The sequence below is a fragment of the Scyliorhinus torazame genome, chromosome 5 (genome assembly GCF_047496885.1).
Source record: "Scyliorhinus torazame isolate Kashiwa2021f chromosome 5, sScyTor2.1, whole genome shotgun sequence".
Lineage (NCBI taxonomy): Eukaryota > Metazoa > Chordata > Chondrichthyes > Carcharhiniformes > Scyliorhinidae > Scyliorhinus > Scyliorhinus torazame.
In genome coordinates, this window is record NC_092711.1 from 172,598,904 (window position 1) to 172,613,635 (window position 14,732).

Below are 14,732 nucleotides of genomic sequence, written 5' to 3' on the forward strand. Positions count from 1 at the left end.
CGGAACTGCTCTCCCTCCGAATGGTCCTGTGCCCTCGGGCGGGTCCAGGAGGGGGGAACCCTCTCTCCTCCGCCGCGCTCGGGTCTGGCTCTCCGGGGGTCTGTGCTCTCAGCCAAGGGGGGGCCTTTACCCCGGGGTGTCGGCGGCAGGGCGGGCCGAACGGGGGTGGGTGAGCAGGGATTAGTGTTCAGTGATGGATTCTACCCTGTTAAACTTTTTCTGGGGTAATTTAAGGCCTGGTGCCTGGGTTTTGATATGATACTGTTAAAAAGAATTGAGGCCCTGTGGGTCATATTTGTACTGGAGCGGCCGTATTGTATCGGGGCCTTGTGCCTCGCGACTGCTTGTCTTTTGTGTTTAGAGTCGTTACCTTGAAACGTGCCTGTATCGTGTGTTGTATTTTTGGGTTTTGTTTCTCTTTCTCTTTACTTTATTTTGGAGTGGTCGTATGGTTTCGGGGCCTTGTGCCTCGTGACTGCTTGTGTATGTGTTTGGAGGTTGATGCCTCGATGTAATTGTGCTTTGTGTCTCCTTGTTTCTTTTTACTTTTAAAACAGTCGTTTGGTTTCATGGCCTTGTGCCTTACGACTGTTCGAGTTATGAACCTGTTTGATTGTTACCTGAACTACACGTGGGGCCTGTGCCTTGCGGCTGGTTGTGATAAATGACTGGTTAATTGGTATTTGGAAACGTATCTCGGCCCTGCGCTTTGCAGCTGTTTGTGTTCAATGACTGTTACAACGTTGTCGTGAAATGTAATTGGGCCTGGCGCCTTGCAGCTGTTTTGTGCTCAGTGATCGTTTAATCGTTAATGTGAAGTGTAATTGGGCCTTGTGCCTTGCAGCTGTTTCGTGTTCAGTGACTGTTGAATCGTTAATGTGAAGTGTAATTGGGCCTTGTGCCCTGTAAATGAGTCTGTGTTGAACATTGTGACGACATTAAAAGAGGTATTCCCAGATGTTGGAGACAGGAGGAGGTTTCAGTCGGTGTGAAGCTCAATCTCAATTCACAGAAAGCCCGCGTTGATGAAATGGAGGACTAGAGTCCTTCCGATCCTAATTCTTGCCATTGGTCAATACCTCAGCATGAAGGTCAGGGAGTTTGTTTTCTCTCGCACATGCGCAGTCTCTCTTCTCTCTTGCACATGCGCAGCCCCGGGCCGGGGGAGGGAAAATCATTGAGAGGCTTCTCGCTCTGGCCGGAGCTGTCAGCCAGTTGCCTGGAAACCTTGTCTCGAGGAGGGGGAACAATGAGTGGGGCGGAGCTGCTGTGTCCGTGCGCCGATCATGCGCACTGGAACCCTGAGACGTCACCGCACATTTCTAGGCATGCACCGCAAGGTTGTTGACCAATGGGAAGAGTTGGTGAACCGGAAGGACTCTCTTCCACCATCCAATCAGCTCCCCCGTTGTCTGAATGCGGAAGCTGGACAATGAGCAAAACTGGGGCCTCACACAGACAGAAACCTCCCTCCTGTCTCTAACATCTGTGAGTAAAACGCCTTATTTTCTCCCCCTTTCCATTTATTTTCTCATTCTGGAGGGTGCGGATGTGAATCGAGGGAGGGTGCAGACTCTGGAAAGCTTGGCCCAGGTCTCTCTCTCTCTGAAAGACATTGACATCCTTTGCTCCCTCAGTTTGACACATTTATTTGTCTGGCTAAAAGGATGGTCTCTTTCCCAATGTTCACAATTAAAGGGCTGCTTTCCCAAGGAGATGGCTGACATTTAAGGGGACAGTAAATTAATATCGGACAGAGATATGTCTCGTGTTGTTATATGGTACAGATTAGATATATTATTTATGGTTCTGTTATAAAGTACATTTATTATTATTTCCAGTTGTGTAATATTGTGCTGTAGCTATGTTATATATTTCCAGTCATCTCTTCCCTCAAGAGGGTTATTAGTCTCTGGATTTCTCTTCCACAGGGACCAGTGGGGTGTGGGGGTCATTGAATATATTCACGGATGAGGTGGACAGATTTTTAATAAATTGTTATTTTTTAAAAATCATTTGTTTAAACAATGAGTGCAACAGTGTAACAGAAAAAATGGTGGCAAATGGGCACAAAGCGGAACAAGAGATATTGCCAAAGTAAATCCAAGCAACACATTGCAGAATTAATTTGGAACAGGATATTTGAGGGACCAGAGCCTCAAGATGAAATGCCAGATCAATTGAACAACAGTTAACAGGTTAAAATGGTGAGTGGGGAAAGAGGGTAAGATTATATAAAAACAGAGGATAACAATTCAGTTTGTAACATATGACAAACAGACGAACAGCATATACAAATGAAAATGGATGACACAAAATGAATGACAGAGAACTCCTAGAATGCAGAAGGCCATTCACCCCTCAAGTCTGCCGGGAGCCTCGGAAAGAACAGTTCACTGAAGCCCACTCCGCATCCTATTCTCTTAACCCGGTGCATTGATCATGGTCAAGCCACCTAACCTGAACGCCTTGGACACTAAGGGGCAATTTAGTGTGACCAATCCACTTTAGCACAGTGGAACCACCCTTCGGCAATGGCACCACTCAGTTCTGCCATGATTAACACTCGGATAATAGAAGAAAGACGATGGATAATAAGCACACTGCACATCTACCATAACAGAGATAAGATAATATGAGTCCCTGGAACACTCGAGGAGAAGAATAACAACTCTCTTCAACAGGATAAAAGATAACAAATTCAGACAACAAATCCATGATAGGGAAAGAGTTCAGATTAGAGCCTGAGTTAGTCTGAGCTGCAAATCATCACTCCAATCCTTGCCCTTCAAGGATTTAGCGAAGACTAAGGCAGTATTAGGATTATTGAAAGACTTGACGGAGTTGTCGGATACAATTTTCAGGGTCACAGGATAAAGTGACATAATTCACTGTAAGGTGAGATGGGAGCCAGGTCCCACCTCACCTTACCCGTCTCCAGGACCCTCTGGTGATCTTTCAAGTTGTGGAAGGGAATGATTACAGGCCTGGGATGAAAACTATCCCTCGGCCTCAAAAGACAGGATCCGATGCCCTTTCTAATTTGAAACGCCAAGGCTTCACATCCCGCTTGAGAAAACGTGGCAGCTGGTCCTCGAAGAACCTAACGGGGGCCTTACCCTCCACACCTTCTGGCAGGCCGACGACTCGGATGTTCTTTCTCTGACCCTCGGTTCTCCACGTTCTCCAGGAGTCCACCACGCCACTCAGCCAGTTTTCCAAGGATTGAATTCTTGCCTCCGCCAAGGCTCAACGTTCAGGATTCTCTCCTCCGGATCATTGAGCCTCTTCATGGTGTTTTACAGCTCGGCCTCATGAGCTCACAGATATTGAGTCAGCACACTCAGCCTCTGGTCAATAACACGGATAATGTCGCTGACATAGATCGACCAATGATCCCACAGAATAGACGAGCAGGCTCGATGGGCCGAATGGCCAACTGCAGCTCCTATTTGTAATGGTCTCTGTGATCAGGACAGGAAGCAGTGAGCATGGATCTGCCAATCAGTCTGAATCAGCACCTTCAGGAGAATTGGGAGGGTGAATATTAGATACAGCAGAGTGAGAATGGAGGGAGAGTGGGATGGAGATTTACAGCGTTTGGGGAATGAGTGAAAAGAATGTTCCAGAGGAACTAGAATTGTCTGTTCTGAATTTCTATCCTGTACTGACAGTGATGTATTTTGTAAATTGTTTTTACAGGATATTAGAAGAGGAGGAATTACAGACAGAAATCTCAAACGTCACGTCTCAATCTGACTGAGTCCCTCAATTCCTTGGAACTGGATATCACCAGACTTTGAATCTAGAAGGAGAAATGTTTGTCTGTTCTGTCGGCTTCAAAACATTTTAAACATCAATGTGACTGGAAAAGCACCGGGACACACCCACCCGAGTGAGTGTGTTCCAGAGCACTGACTGTGGAAAGAGCTTCAACCAGTTACACAGCCTGAAAAAACATCACACCATTCACAGCGGACAGAGACCGTACATGTGTTCTGTGTGTGGACGAGGATTCAACTGATCGTCAAACCTGGAGAGACACGAGGACACCCAAAACATGGAGAAACCGTGGAAATGTGGGGACTGTGGGAAGGGATTCAGAGTCCCATCTCAGCTGGACGTTCATCGACGTAGTCACACTGGGGAGAGGCCGTTCACCTGCTCTGTGTGTGGGAAGGGATTCACTCAATTATACACCCTGCAGACACACCAGCGAGTTCACACTGGGGAGAGGCCGTTCACCTGCTCTGTGTGTGGGAAGGGATTCACTGTGTTATGCACCCTGCAGACGCACCAGCGAGTTCACACTGGGGAGAGGCCATTCACCTGCTCTCAGTGTGAGAAGGGATTCACTAATTTATCCATCCTGCGAAGTCACCAGCGAGTTCACACTGGGGAGAGGCCGTTCAGCTGCTCTCAGTGTGAGAAGGAATTCGCTCAGTTATCCAACCTGCGGAAACATCAGCGAGTTCACACTGGGGCAAGGCCGTTCACCTGCTCTCAGTGTGGGAAGGGATTCACTCAGTTATCCAACCTGCGGAAACATCAGCGAGTTCACACTGGGGAGAGGCCGTTCAGCTGCTCTCAGTGTGAGAAGGAATTTGCTCAGTTACCAAACCTGCGGACACATCAGCGAGTTCACACTGGGGAGAGGCCGTTCAGCTGCTCTAAGTGTGCGAAGGAATTCGCTCAGTTATCCAGCCTGCAGTCACACCAGCGAGTTCACACTGAGTAGAGGACCTTCACCTGCTCCCAGTCTGGGAAGGGAATCCATGATTTATGGCGCCTGCTGAGACACCAAGTTCACAAGTGATTTCAGGGGTTGGATTTTGCTGTTATTGTTTCTGCTTCAATTACATCCAGGACGGCATTTTGTTCATTCTGACAGTTCATCAATGGGGAGGGTCGGAGGGTTTTGTTCTGCTGGACTGGCGGTAAATGAGCAATACAGTACACAGTGCTCCAGATGTGGTCTCGCCAATGTCCTGTGTAACTGAAGCATAACCTCCCTACCTTTGTATTCAACTCTCCTCACAATAAACAATAACATTCTATTAGCTTTCCTAATTACTTGCTGCACCTGTATACTCGCCATTTGTGATTCATGCTCTTGGACACCCAGATCCCTCTGAGTCTCAGAACAATGTGAGCTCTCCTGTGTTTCTAACAGACCCACATATTCAACCAATACATCACATATCTCTGCCTTCCTAGCTTTAGCTGGCACCTCTAATTTCATTCACCTGCCAATTCACCAGCTTGCCGTTTTGAAACCCTTTTCAAGAAACAAAAGACAGGTCATCCGCCTGAAAAAACTCTCAGCAGCCTCCAGCGCCGTCCTTATACCACTACAAACCTGGTGTGTCTTTTTAATTTATACTGTAGCCCAATCATCGCCGTCTGCCATTCCAAAGATCAGGGACCTGAGCCCCAAGTTATATTGCAACCCCCGGCCTGGTGTGTGGCCAGTTCTAGCCCCGGAGGACTTCCGGTGGTGGCTATGAAGGAGTAAGTCGCACATTTGGTGGCTCCCGCTCTGGTCGGACCTTTGGACCTTTTCCCCCTATTTTTTAACTGAGTTGAATTGTAGAACGGATGTTTGTGGCAATTCTCTTCTGAACTCCCATTTCGGTGCATGGAGAAAAGGACGAGAAGTGTTCGTAAGGGCAGAAACAAAAAGACAGAGAAGACTTGGGCTGAAGTTGCAATAGGAGACAACATGGCTGAGGGGCGAACCTCTGGCTTGTCGACCCAGCAGTCTGTGGAGCAGCTGATGCAAGTCATTCAGGAGGGCCTTGCTGCGCAGAAACGAGATTGCTTGGACCCAATAAAAGCATCGATTGAGTGGTTGGAGCTCAGATTGGACACCCAGGATCGGGCGATCCAGAAGGTGGAGAAGGCGCTGGCTGAGCAGGAGGAGCATCAGACTGCGGTGGAACTGGAGGTGGGGATGCTGAGGGACCAGCAAAAGAAGCTTCTGGAGAAGGTGGAGGACCTAGAGAATAGGCCCCGCTGGCAGACCCTAAGAACTGTCGGGCTCCCGGAGGGGTCCGAAGGAACGGCGCTGGGACATACGTCGCAGGCATGTTTGAGAAGCTGCTGGGGGATGGGGCGTTCTCCCGGCCCTTGGAGGTGGGTAGGGCTCACAGAGCACTCGCGAGGAAGCCGCGGATGGGAGGCCTTCTGAGGACTATGGTGGTGAGATTCCCCAGGTTCTCAGATAAGGAGTATATTCTGCAGTGAGCCAAGCAGACACGGAGCTGTAAATGGGACAATAGCATCCTGCGGGTTTACCAAGACCTGAGCGTGGAGGTGGCGAGGAGGAGGGCAGGCTTCAATCAGATCAGGACGATCCTTTTCAAGAAAAAGGTGAAGATTGGACTGTTATACCCAGCCCGTCTCTGGGCCACGCATGAGGATCAACACTTTTACTTCGAGTCGCCTGAGGACACGTTGGACTTTGCAAGAAAGAAAGGGCTGGCGAAGGACTGAGAACTTTTGAACTTGGCTGCAATGTTCATGTTTTTGTTTCTCTGTTTTGTTTCTCTGTTTTTGTAAAAAGTTTCTCGTTTTGCGTTTTATGGAAGATGGGTTTGAGGTGCCGTTTGCATTGATTTGGAACCAGGAGTAGAGCTGAGTGAGTTAAGGTTTTCATTTGCACTGTTGGGGGATGGAGGTGTGCTTGTTTTGATCTTGGTGTTTTTTCTGTAGGGAAATTGTGTGTGGATTGTTAGATGTTGGAGTTTGTTTTTATGAGCGGGGGGAGGGGAGGGAGAGAACAATAGGTGGGAGACTATCTGGCCCTGGTGATGGGGGCCACCAAGCTAGCTGGGTGAGCTAGCTCTCGGAAGTGCAGTGGGGGGTGTGCATATGTTTGGTTTAGGAAAGGGGTTGGGTTACAGGGTGTTGTTGCTGGGGGGTTGGAGGGGGGATGAATGTTCTGCTGACGAGGGAGGGACTTGGGCTGAGGGACAGAGAGGGCAGGGGCGGGGGCTGCCTGGGGATGGACCGGTGGAGGCGTGGATCACGGGCTGGAGGCGGCCTAAAGAAGGGGATGGCTGGGGGGGGGGCAGTGGGCAATGAGCCCCCCAACTAGGCTGATCACCTGGAATGTTCGAGGGTTAAATGGGCCGGTCAAAAGGGCACGTGTGTTCGCACATCCGAGGGGATTGAAGGCGGACGTGGTAATGTTGCAGGAGACACACCTTAAGGTAACGGACTAGGTTAGACTGAGGAAAGGCTGGGTCAGCCAGGTGTTTCACTCGGGACAGGATTCAAAGACTAGAGGGGTCGCGATCCTGATCAATAAGCGGGTGGTGTTTGAGGCGGGTAGAACAGTCTCGGACGTGGGAGGTCGGTACAGTATGGTCAGTGGGAAGCTAGGGGGGGGGTGTAGGTGGTATTAGTTAATGTGTATGCGCCAAATTGGGACAATGTGGAGTTTATTCAGAGGATGCTGGGAAAGATACCGGATCAGGACTCTCACAGGTTGGTCATGGGAGGGGACTTCAATGAATTTATGGACCCTCGCTTAGACAGGTTAAAGGTCAAAAACGGGCAGGGTTCCAGCAATGGCAAAGGAACTAAGAGGGTTCATGGAGCTGATGGGCGGGGTGGATCCATGGAGATTTAGACAGCCGAGGGTGAAGGAGTTCTCCTTCTACTCATACGTGCATAAAGTGTATTCCCGGATTGATTTCTTTATTTTGAGCAGGGTCTTTCTGGCTGGGGTAGTGGACACGGGGTATTCGGCGACTACAATCTCAGACCATGCTCCACACTGGGATGACCTGCAGGTTAGCAAAGACAGCAACCAGCGCCCACACTGGAGGTTAGATGTGGAACTTTTGGCGGATGAAGGGGTGAGCGAGCGGCTGAGGAAATGCATTCAGAACTACCTGCAGGTCAATGACACGGGGAAACTTCGGCAGCAGTGGTTTGGGAAGCACTGAAGGCGGTGGTAAGGGGGGAGCCGATCTCGATCCGGGCTCATGGGGAGAAGGTTGACAGGGCAGAGACGGACAGACTGGTAAAGGAGATACTACAGATCGATAGGAGGTATGCGGAGACCCCCAGAGGCAGGGCTATTAAGGGAACGACGGAGGTTGCAGGCGGGGTTTAGTTTGCTGACCACAGGTGGAGCAGCTGAGAAAGGCGAGGGGGGCGATTTATGAACATGGGGAGAAGGCCAGTAGAATGCTCGCACAGCGGCTTAGGAAGAGGGAGGCAGCTAGGGAGACAGGGAACGTAAAGGACGTAGATGGGAACCTGGTTGGTGATTCGGTCGGGGTGAATAAGGCGTTCAGAGATTTTTACAGCAGGCTGCACAGGTCGGAACCCCCTGCGGAGCCAGAGGGGATGAGGCGCTTTTTGGAGGGGCTGAATTTCCCAATGGTGGACGTGGAGCGGGTAGAAGGGCTGGGGGCCCCAATTGGGCTGGAAGAGATAGTGGACGGCTTGAAGGCCATGCAGGCGGGTAAGGCCCCGGGTCCGGACGGGTACCCAGTAGAGTTCTATAAAATGTTCTCGGGGATATTGGGGCCGGTGTTGTTGAGGATGTTCAATGAGGCAAGTGAGAGAGGGGAGCTGCGCCCGACGATGTCACAGGCAATGATTTAGCTGATTATTAAGCGGGACAAGAACCCGGAGTTGTGTGGGTCCTACAGGCTGATCTCCCCGTTGAATGTGGATGCCAAGTTGCTGGCCAAAATCTTGTCCTCCAGGATTGAGGATTGTGTTCCAGACGTTATTGGGGAGGACCAGAAGGGGTTTGTTAAGGATAGGCAGTTGGTGGCCAATGTAAGAAGGCTGTTAAATGTGATCATGATGTCCATAGAAGGTAGGGAGGTTGAGGTAGTGGTTGCAATGGATGCAGAAAAGGCTTTTGATCGGGTAGAATGGGATTATCTGTGGGAGGTACTGGGACGGTTTGGATTTGGGCGGGGCTTTATTGACTGGGTCAGGTTACTGTATCAGGCTCCTGTGGCAAGTGTGTGGACGAACAGACAACTTCGGACTATTTTGGACTGCACCCGGGGACGAGACAGGGATGCCCCCTCTCCCCACTGCTGCTTGTGCTGCTATAGAGCCGCTGGCATTTCTCTGAGAGCTTCAAGGAGCTGGACTGGTCGGGGGTGGGGGGAGGGGGGGTGGAGCACAGGGTTTCGTTCTATGCGGATGATCTTCTGTACGTTTCGGACCCAGTAGAGGGGATGAAGGAAATCATGAAGATTTTCGGGGAATTCGGCCGGTTTCCGGGGTATAAGCTAAACATGGATAAGAGTGAGATGTTTGTGGTTCAGGCGAGGGGACAGGAGGGGTGACTGGGGGAGCTGCCGTTCAGGTCGGTTGGGAGTAGTTTTAGGTACCTGGGCATCCAAGTGGCACGGGAATGGGACCGGCTGCATAACTTGAATCTGGCCCGGGTAGTGGACCAAATGAAGGACGGTTTTCGGAGAAGGGGCGCGCTCCCGTTGTCTCTGGCCGGGAGGGTGCAATAGGTGAAAATGACGGTCCTCCCGAGGTTCCTATTTGTATTTCAGTGTCTCCCCATTTTTATTCTGCGTTCCTTTTTTAAGCGGGTCAACACGGTGATCACGGGCTTCGTCTGGGCGGGCAAGACCCCGCGGGTAAGGAAGGTAATGCTCGAGCGGAGCCAGGGAGAGGGCAGGCTGGTGCTGCCATATTTTAGCAATTATTACTAGGCAGCTAACATAGCCATGATCAGGACGTGGGTGGTGGGGGAGGAGTCGGCATGGGTGCGTAAGGAGGCGGCTTCTTGTAAGGGCACCAGTCTGCGTCTCTGCCATTCCCGCTGGCACGGTAATCCACCAGTACAGTGGTAGTGGCGGCCCTGAGAGTTTTGGGGCCAGTGGATGTGGCATGTGGGAGCAGTGGGAGCATCGGTCTGGGCTCCAATTTGTGCTGACCACCGGTTTGACCCGGGGACTATGGATGGGGGGTTCCAGCTATGGCGGAGAGTGGGGATTGAGAGGATGGGGGATGTGTTCATAGAGGGGAGTTTCCCGAGTATGAGGGTGCTGGAGGAAAAATTTGGGCTGGCGAGGGGAAACAAATTCAGGTATCTGTAGGTGCGGGACTTCCTTCGTAAACAGGTGTCAACCTTCCCGCTCCTCCCGCTGAGGGCGATTCAGGACCGGGTAATTTCCAGAGGGTGGGTAGGGGAGGGGAGCATCTCGGACATCTATAAGGAGCTTATGGGGTTGGAGGAGACGCAGACCGACGAGCTGAAGCATAAGTGGGAGGAGGAGCTGGGATGTGAGATAGAGGATGGTTTATGGGCAGACGCGTTTAGAGTCAACACGTCTGCAACATGTGCCAGGCTCAGCCGGATACAATTTAAGGTTGTGCACCGGGCTCACATGACAGTGGCCCGGATGATCAGATTCTTTTAGGTGGAGGATAGGTGCACCATGTCCACATGTTTGAGACATGTCCAAAGCTTCGGGGATTCTGGCAGGGGTTTGTGTACATCATGTCCACGGTGTTAAAAACAAGGGTGGCGCTAGGTCCAGAGGTGGTGATTTTCAGGATGTCGGACGTTCCGGGAATCCAGGAGGAGAGAGAGGCGGATGTTCTGGCCTTTGCGTCCCTGGTAGCCTGGAGACGGATACTTTTGGCATGGGGGGACCCAGAGCCCCCGAAGTCGGAGACCTGGTTATCGGACATGGCTCGCTTTCTCTGTATGGAGAAAATTAAGTTTGCCTTGAGAGGTTCACTTTTCGGGTTCACTCGGAGGTGGCAACAGTTCGTCGACTTCCTTGCGGAAAATTAATTGTCAGCAGACGGGGGGAGGGGGGGGGAGAGTAGGTTAGGTTAGAGTCGGGGGTCAATGAGGGTGAGACCTGTACCAAAGGTAAACGGTTTTTGCACGATGTTTATGGTTTCATGTATCTTTTCTATTTTGTTGTTGTTTCTACACCAAGAATACCTCAATAAAATGTTTATTAAAAAATAAAATTATTGCTGGACCATTCAAGAGAGATGTTAGGAAGAACTTCTTTACTCAAAGTGTTGTCGAAGTTTGGAACTCTCTCCCACAAACTGCAGTTGAAGTTAGATCAGTTGTTCATTTTAAATGAGATAGATAGATTTTTGTAAATCAAAGAGGTTAAGGGATATGGGCCAAATGCAGGTATATGGAGTTAGGTCACAGATAAGCCATGATCTCATTGAATAGTGGGACAGGCTCCAGCGGCTGAATGGTCTGCTCCAGTTCCTATGTTCCGAAAAGTTGTAAATCTCCATCCCACACACTCTCCATTCGCTCCCTGCTGTATTTAATATCAACATCCCAATTTTCCTGAAGGTGCTGATTCAGGCTGTTTGACAGATCCACGCTCACTGCTTTATAATAATAATCTTTCTTGTCACAAGTAGGCTTAGATTAACATTGCAATGAAGTTACTGAAAAACCCCGCGTCGCCACATTCCGTCGCCTGTTCGTGTACACACAGGGAAAATTCAGAATGTCCAAATCACTGAGGGGCTGGTTTAGCACAGGGCTAAAGAGCTGGCTTGTAAAACAGAACAAGGCGAGCAGTGCGGGTTCAATTCCCGTGCCAGCCTCTCCAAACAGGTGCTGGAATGTGGCGACTAGGGGCTTTTCACAGTAACTTCATTTGAAGCATACTTGTGACAATAAGCGATTTTCATTTCATTTTTCATTTCACCGAACAGCACGTCTTTCGGGACTTGTGGGAGGAAAGCCACGCAGACACGGGGAGAACGTGCAGACTCTGCACAGACGGTGATCCAAGCCGGGAATCAAACCTGGGACCCTGGAGCTGTGAAGCAACAGTGCTAATCACTGTGCTATCATGCGTTTCAACACAGAATAAATAGGAGCTGCATTAGGCCCATCAAGCCTGCTCAACCATTCGATGAGATAATTGGCCCCTCTACCTTAGCACCATTTTCCCAGTGTTGTAACCCTACAGGAGGCCAAGGAATCTGCAACCTCAGATGCCCTGCCAGGACAAGCACATCGGAACCACCCAGGGGTTCGGTCCAAAAACCTGGTCCCACTGTATGTGCGGCGTCTGCACGTTCTCCCCGTGTCAAGCTGAGGGAGCAAAGGATGTCAATGTCTTTCAGGCAGAGAGAAAGATCTGGGCCAAGCTTTCCAGAGTCTGCACCCTCCCTGGATTCACTTCCTTTCCCTTCAGTTGCTGCAAATGACCAATTGAAGGTCAGAATGAGAAAAGAAATGGAAAGGGGGAGAAAATAAGGTGTTTTACTCACAGATGTTGGATACAGGAGGATGTTTCAGTCTGTGTGAAGCTCATACTTCGTTCACACAAAGCCGGAGCTCTGATTGGCCGGGAGACCAGAGTCCTTCCGGTCCTCCAATCCTTCCCATTGGTTCATATGTCCCCAAGAAGGTCAGGGGTGGGCGCTCCGCTGCACATGCGCAGTCACGGGCCGGGGGGAGGGGAAGGTCATTGACTGGGTTGTTCCCCCGTCAGACCCGCAGCACCGACCGGCGACACCGAGCAGGGAGTCCCGAAGCTCTCAGCAGCTTGACCAGGCTGCACGGAAAGAGCTGAAGCGGCTCCCTGACTCCCTGTCGGAAGGGAAGCCGCGCACCTCCCGCCAGACACCCGCAAATGTAAATATTTTTATTACTTTTCACCATTTTTCAAACAATGAAAGCAGCAGAAAAACTGGCGGGAAATGGGCCCAGAGAACAAGAGATATTGCCGCAGAAATACAACCAGACATTGAGAATTCATTCAGAACAGGATATCTGAGGGAGCACAGCCTCCAGATCAAATGTCAGCAATTCAACAACCAGTCAACATGTTCACATAGTGAGTGGGGAAAGAGGGTTAGATTCTATAAAAACAGGAGGATAACAATGCAGCTCACACACCCCAAAGTATTGGCAAACTGACTAACAACATAGTCAACTTGAAATGGATAAATTGAATTCGCTCATGGAAAGCCCAGGAGGAGCAAGCCAATAAAATTGAAGCATCTGACTTTGAGGTTGGGGTCTCAGTGGGGTGCTCTTTCCAAGGGCCGATGCAGACTCGATGGGCCAAATGGTCTCCTCCTGCACTGTAAATTCTATGATTCTATGTTCCCATGATAGTAAAGAGTGGGAGCAATAAGTCCAGGGAACCCTGGATGTCGAGAGATATCCAGGGTTGGGTAAGGAATTAAAGGTGAGTCTTATCACAGATACCGAGGGCTCAAAGCGGAAGTCCCAGAGAAACATAGAAAGTGCAAAGGATTACTTAAGAAAGGAATTAGGAGAGCAAAGAGGGAGCTTGGAAAAGCACTGTCGGGTAAAATAAGGGAAAATCCAATAATGTTTTATAAGTATATTTGGAGCAGGTGGTTGACCAGGGTAAGAGTACGGAACAATGTGGCAATGTGTGCATGGAACTGGAAGATACAGGTGAAGCTTTAAATGAGTACTTTGCATCTGTGTTCACTATGGAGAAGGATGACGTAGGTATGGAAATCAGGAAGGCACATTGTGATTTGCTTGAACAACTTAACATTGAGACGGAGAAGGTATGAACAGTTTCTCCAGGTTTGAAAGTGGATAAATAACCAGAGCCAGATGAAATGTATCCCAGGCTGCTGTGGGAGGCAAGGAAGGAGATTGCAGAGGCTCTGACAAACGTTTTCAAATCTTCTCTGGCCACAGGAGAGGTGCCTGAGGACTGGAAGACGGCTAATGTGGTGCCATTATTCAAGAAGGCAAGTAGGGACAAACTAGGAAACTACAAGCCAGTGAGTCTAACTTCACTGCCAGGGAAACAACTGGAAAACATTCTTAGGGACAGAATTAATCTCCACCTGGAGAGGCAAGGATTAAACGAGGGAGAACATGTCTTACAAATTTGATAGAATTTTTTGAAGAGGTGACTAGGTGTGTAGATGAGGGTAGTGCGGTTGATTTAGTCTACATGGACTTTAGAATCCCCAAATTAAGGTTTTTATACTCTTAGCTCAGATACTCTGCCCCTCCGAGTCCTCTCCCTGGAGACAAGGCTGCAAATCCCCGTGGTAAAGTTTTTATACTCTTAGCTCAGATACTCCGCCTCTCCGAGTCCCGTCCCTGGAGACTAGGCCGTGAATCCCGTGGTACGGTTGTTATACTTACTGCTCCAATACTCCATCCCTCCCTGGAGACTAGGTATCGGGAATAGGTATTGGAGATGAGGTATTGGGGAATGAGAGAGGAAAGAATGTTATACAGAAACAAGAATTGTTTGTTCTGAATTTTTTTCCGATACTGAGTTGATTTTGTAAACTCCTTCTGCAGGATATTACAAGAGGAGGAATTACAGACAGAAATCTCAAACGTCACGTCTCGATCTGAAAGAGCCACTTGATTTGTTACGATCTGAATATCATCGACCTTTGAATCCAGAAGAATTAATGTTTACCCGATCTGTCGGCATCAAAACATTTAAACCATCAGTGTGGCTGGAAAAGCACCGAGACACACACACCCGAGTGAGAGTGTTCCTGAGCACTGACTGTGGAAAGGGCTTTAACCAGTTACACAGCCTGAAAAAACATCACACCATTCACAGCAGGGAGAGACCGTGCACGTGTTCTGTGTGTGGATGAGACCTCAACTGATTGTCCAACCTGGAAAGACACGAGGAAACCCAAAACATGGAGAAACCGTGGAAATGTGGGGACTGTGGGAAGGGATTCAGAGTCCCATCACAGTTGGAAGCTCA

General features: G+C 49.7%; 2 protein-coding genes across 4 annotated transcripts in view; both read left to right on the forward strand.

Moving 5' to 3' along the window:
• Positions 1-14,732, forward strand: part of LOC140418044 (uncharacterized) — a 91,649-nt gene that overhangs the window by 16,568 nt on the left and 60,349 nt on the right. Inside the window, 1 exon segment of the mRNA XM_072501471.1 lies at positions 13,366-13,548. Within this exon segment, the coding sequence (XP_072357572.1) occupies positions 13,366-13,548 (183 nt within the window).
• Positions 152-14,726, forward strand: LOC140422345 (uncharacterized). Of its 3 annotated transcripts, XR_011947388.1 has the most exons (3): positions 152-1,488; positions 3,703-6,640; positions 14,306-14,726. XR_011947388.1 is itself a non-coding variant. In XM_072507383.1 (2 exons), the coding sequence occupies exon 2, from the start codon at positions 4,061-4,063 to the stop codon at positions 4,736-4,738; it is 678 nt and encodes a 225-aa protein (XP_072363484.1). In that variant the 5' UTR covers positions 152-2,207; positions 3,703-4,060; the 3' UTR covers positions 4,739-6,899. The 3 variants fall into 3 exon arrangements, 2 of the variants coding, with proteins under 2 accessions (XP_072363484.1, XP_072363483.1); XM_072507383.1 differs by lacking the exon at positions 14,306-14,726 and having other exon boundaries at positions 152-2,207; positions 3,703-6,899; XM_072507382.1 differs by lacking the exon at positions 14,306-14,726 and having other exon boundaries at positions 3,703-6,899.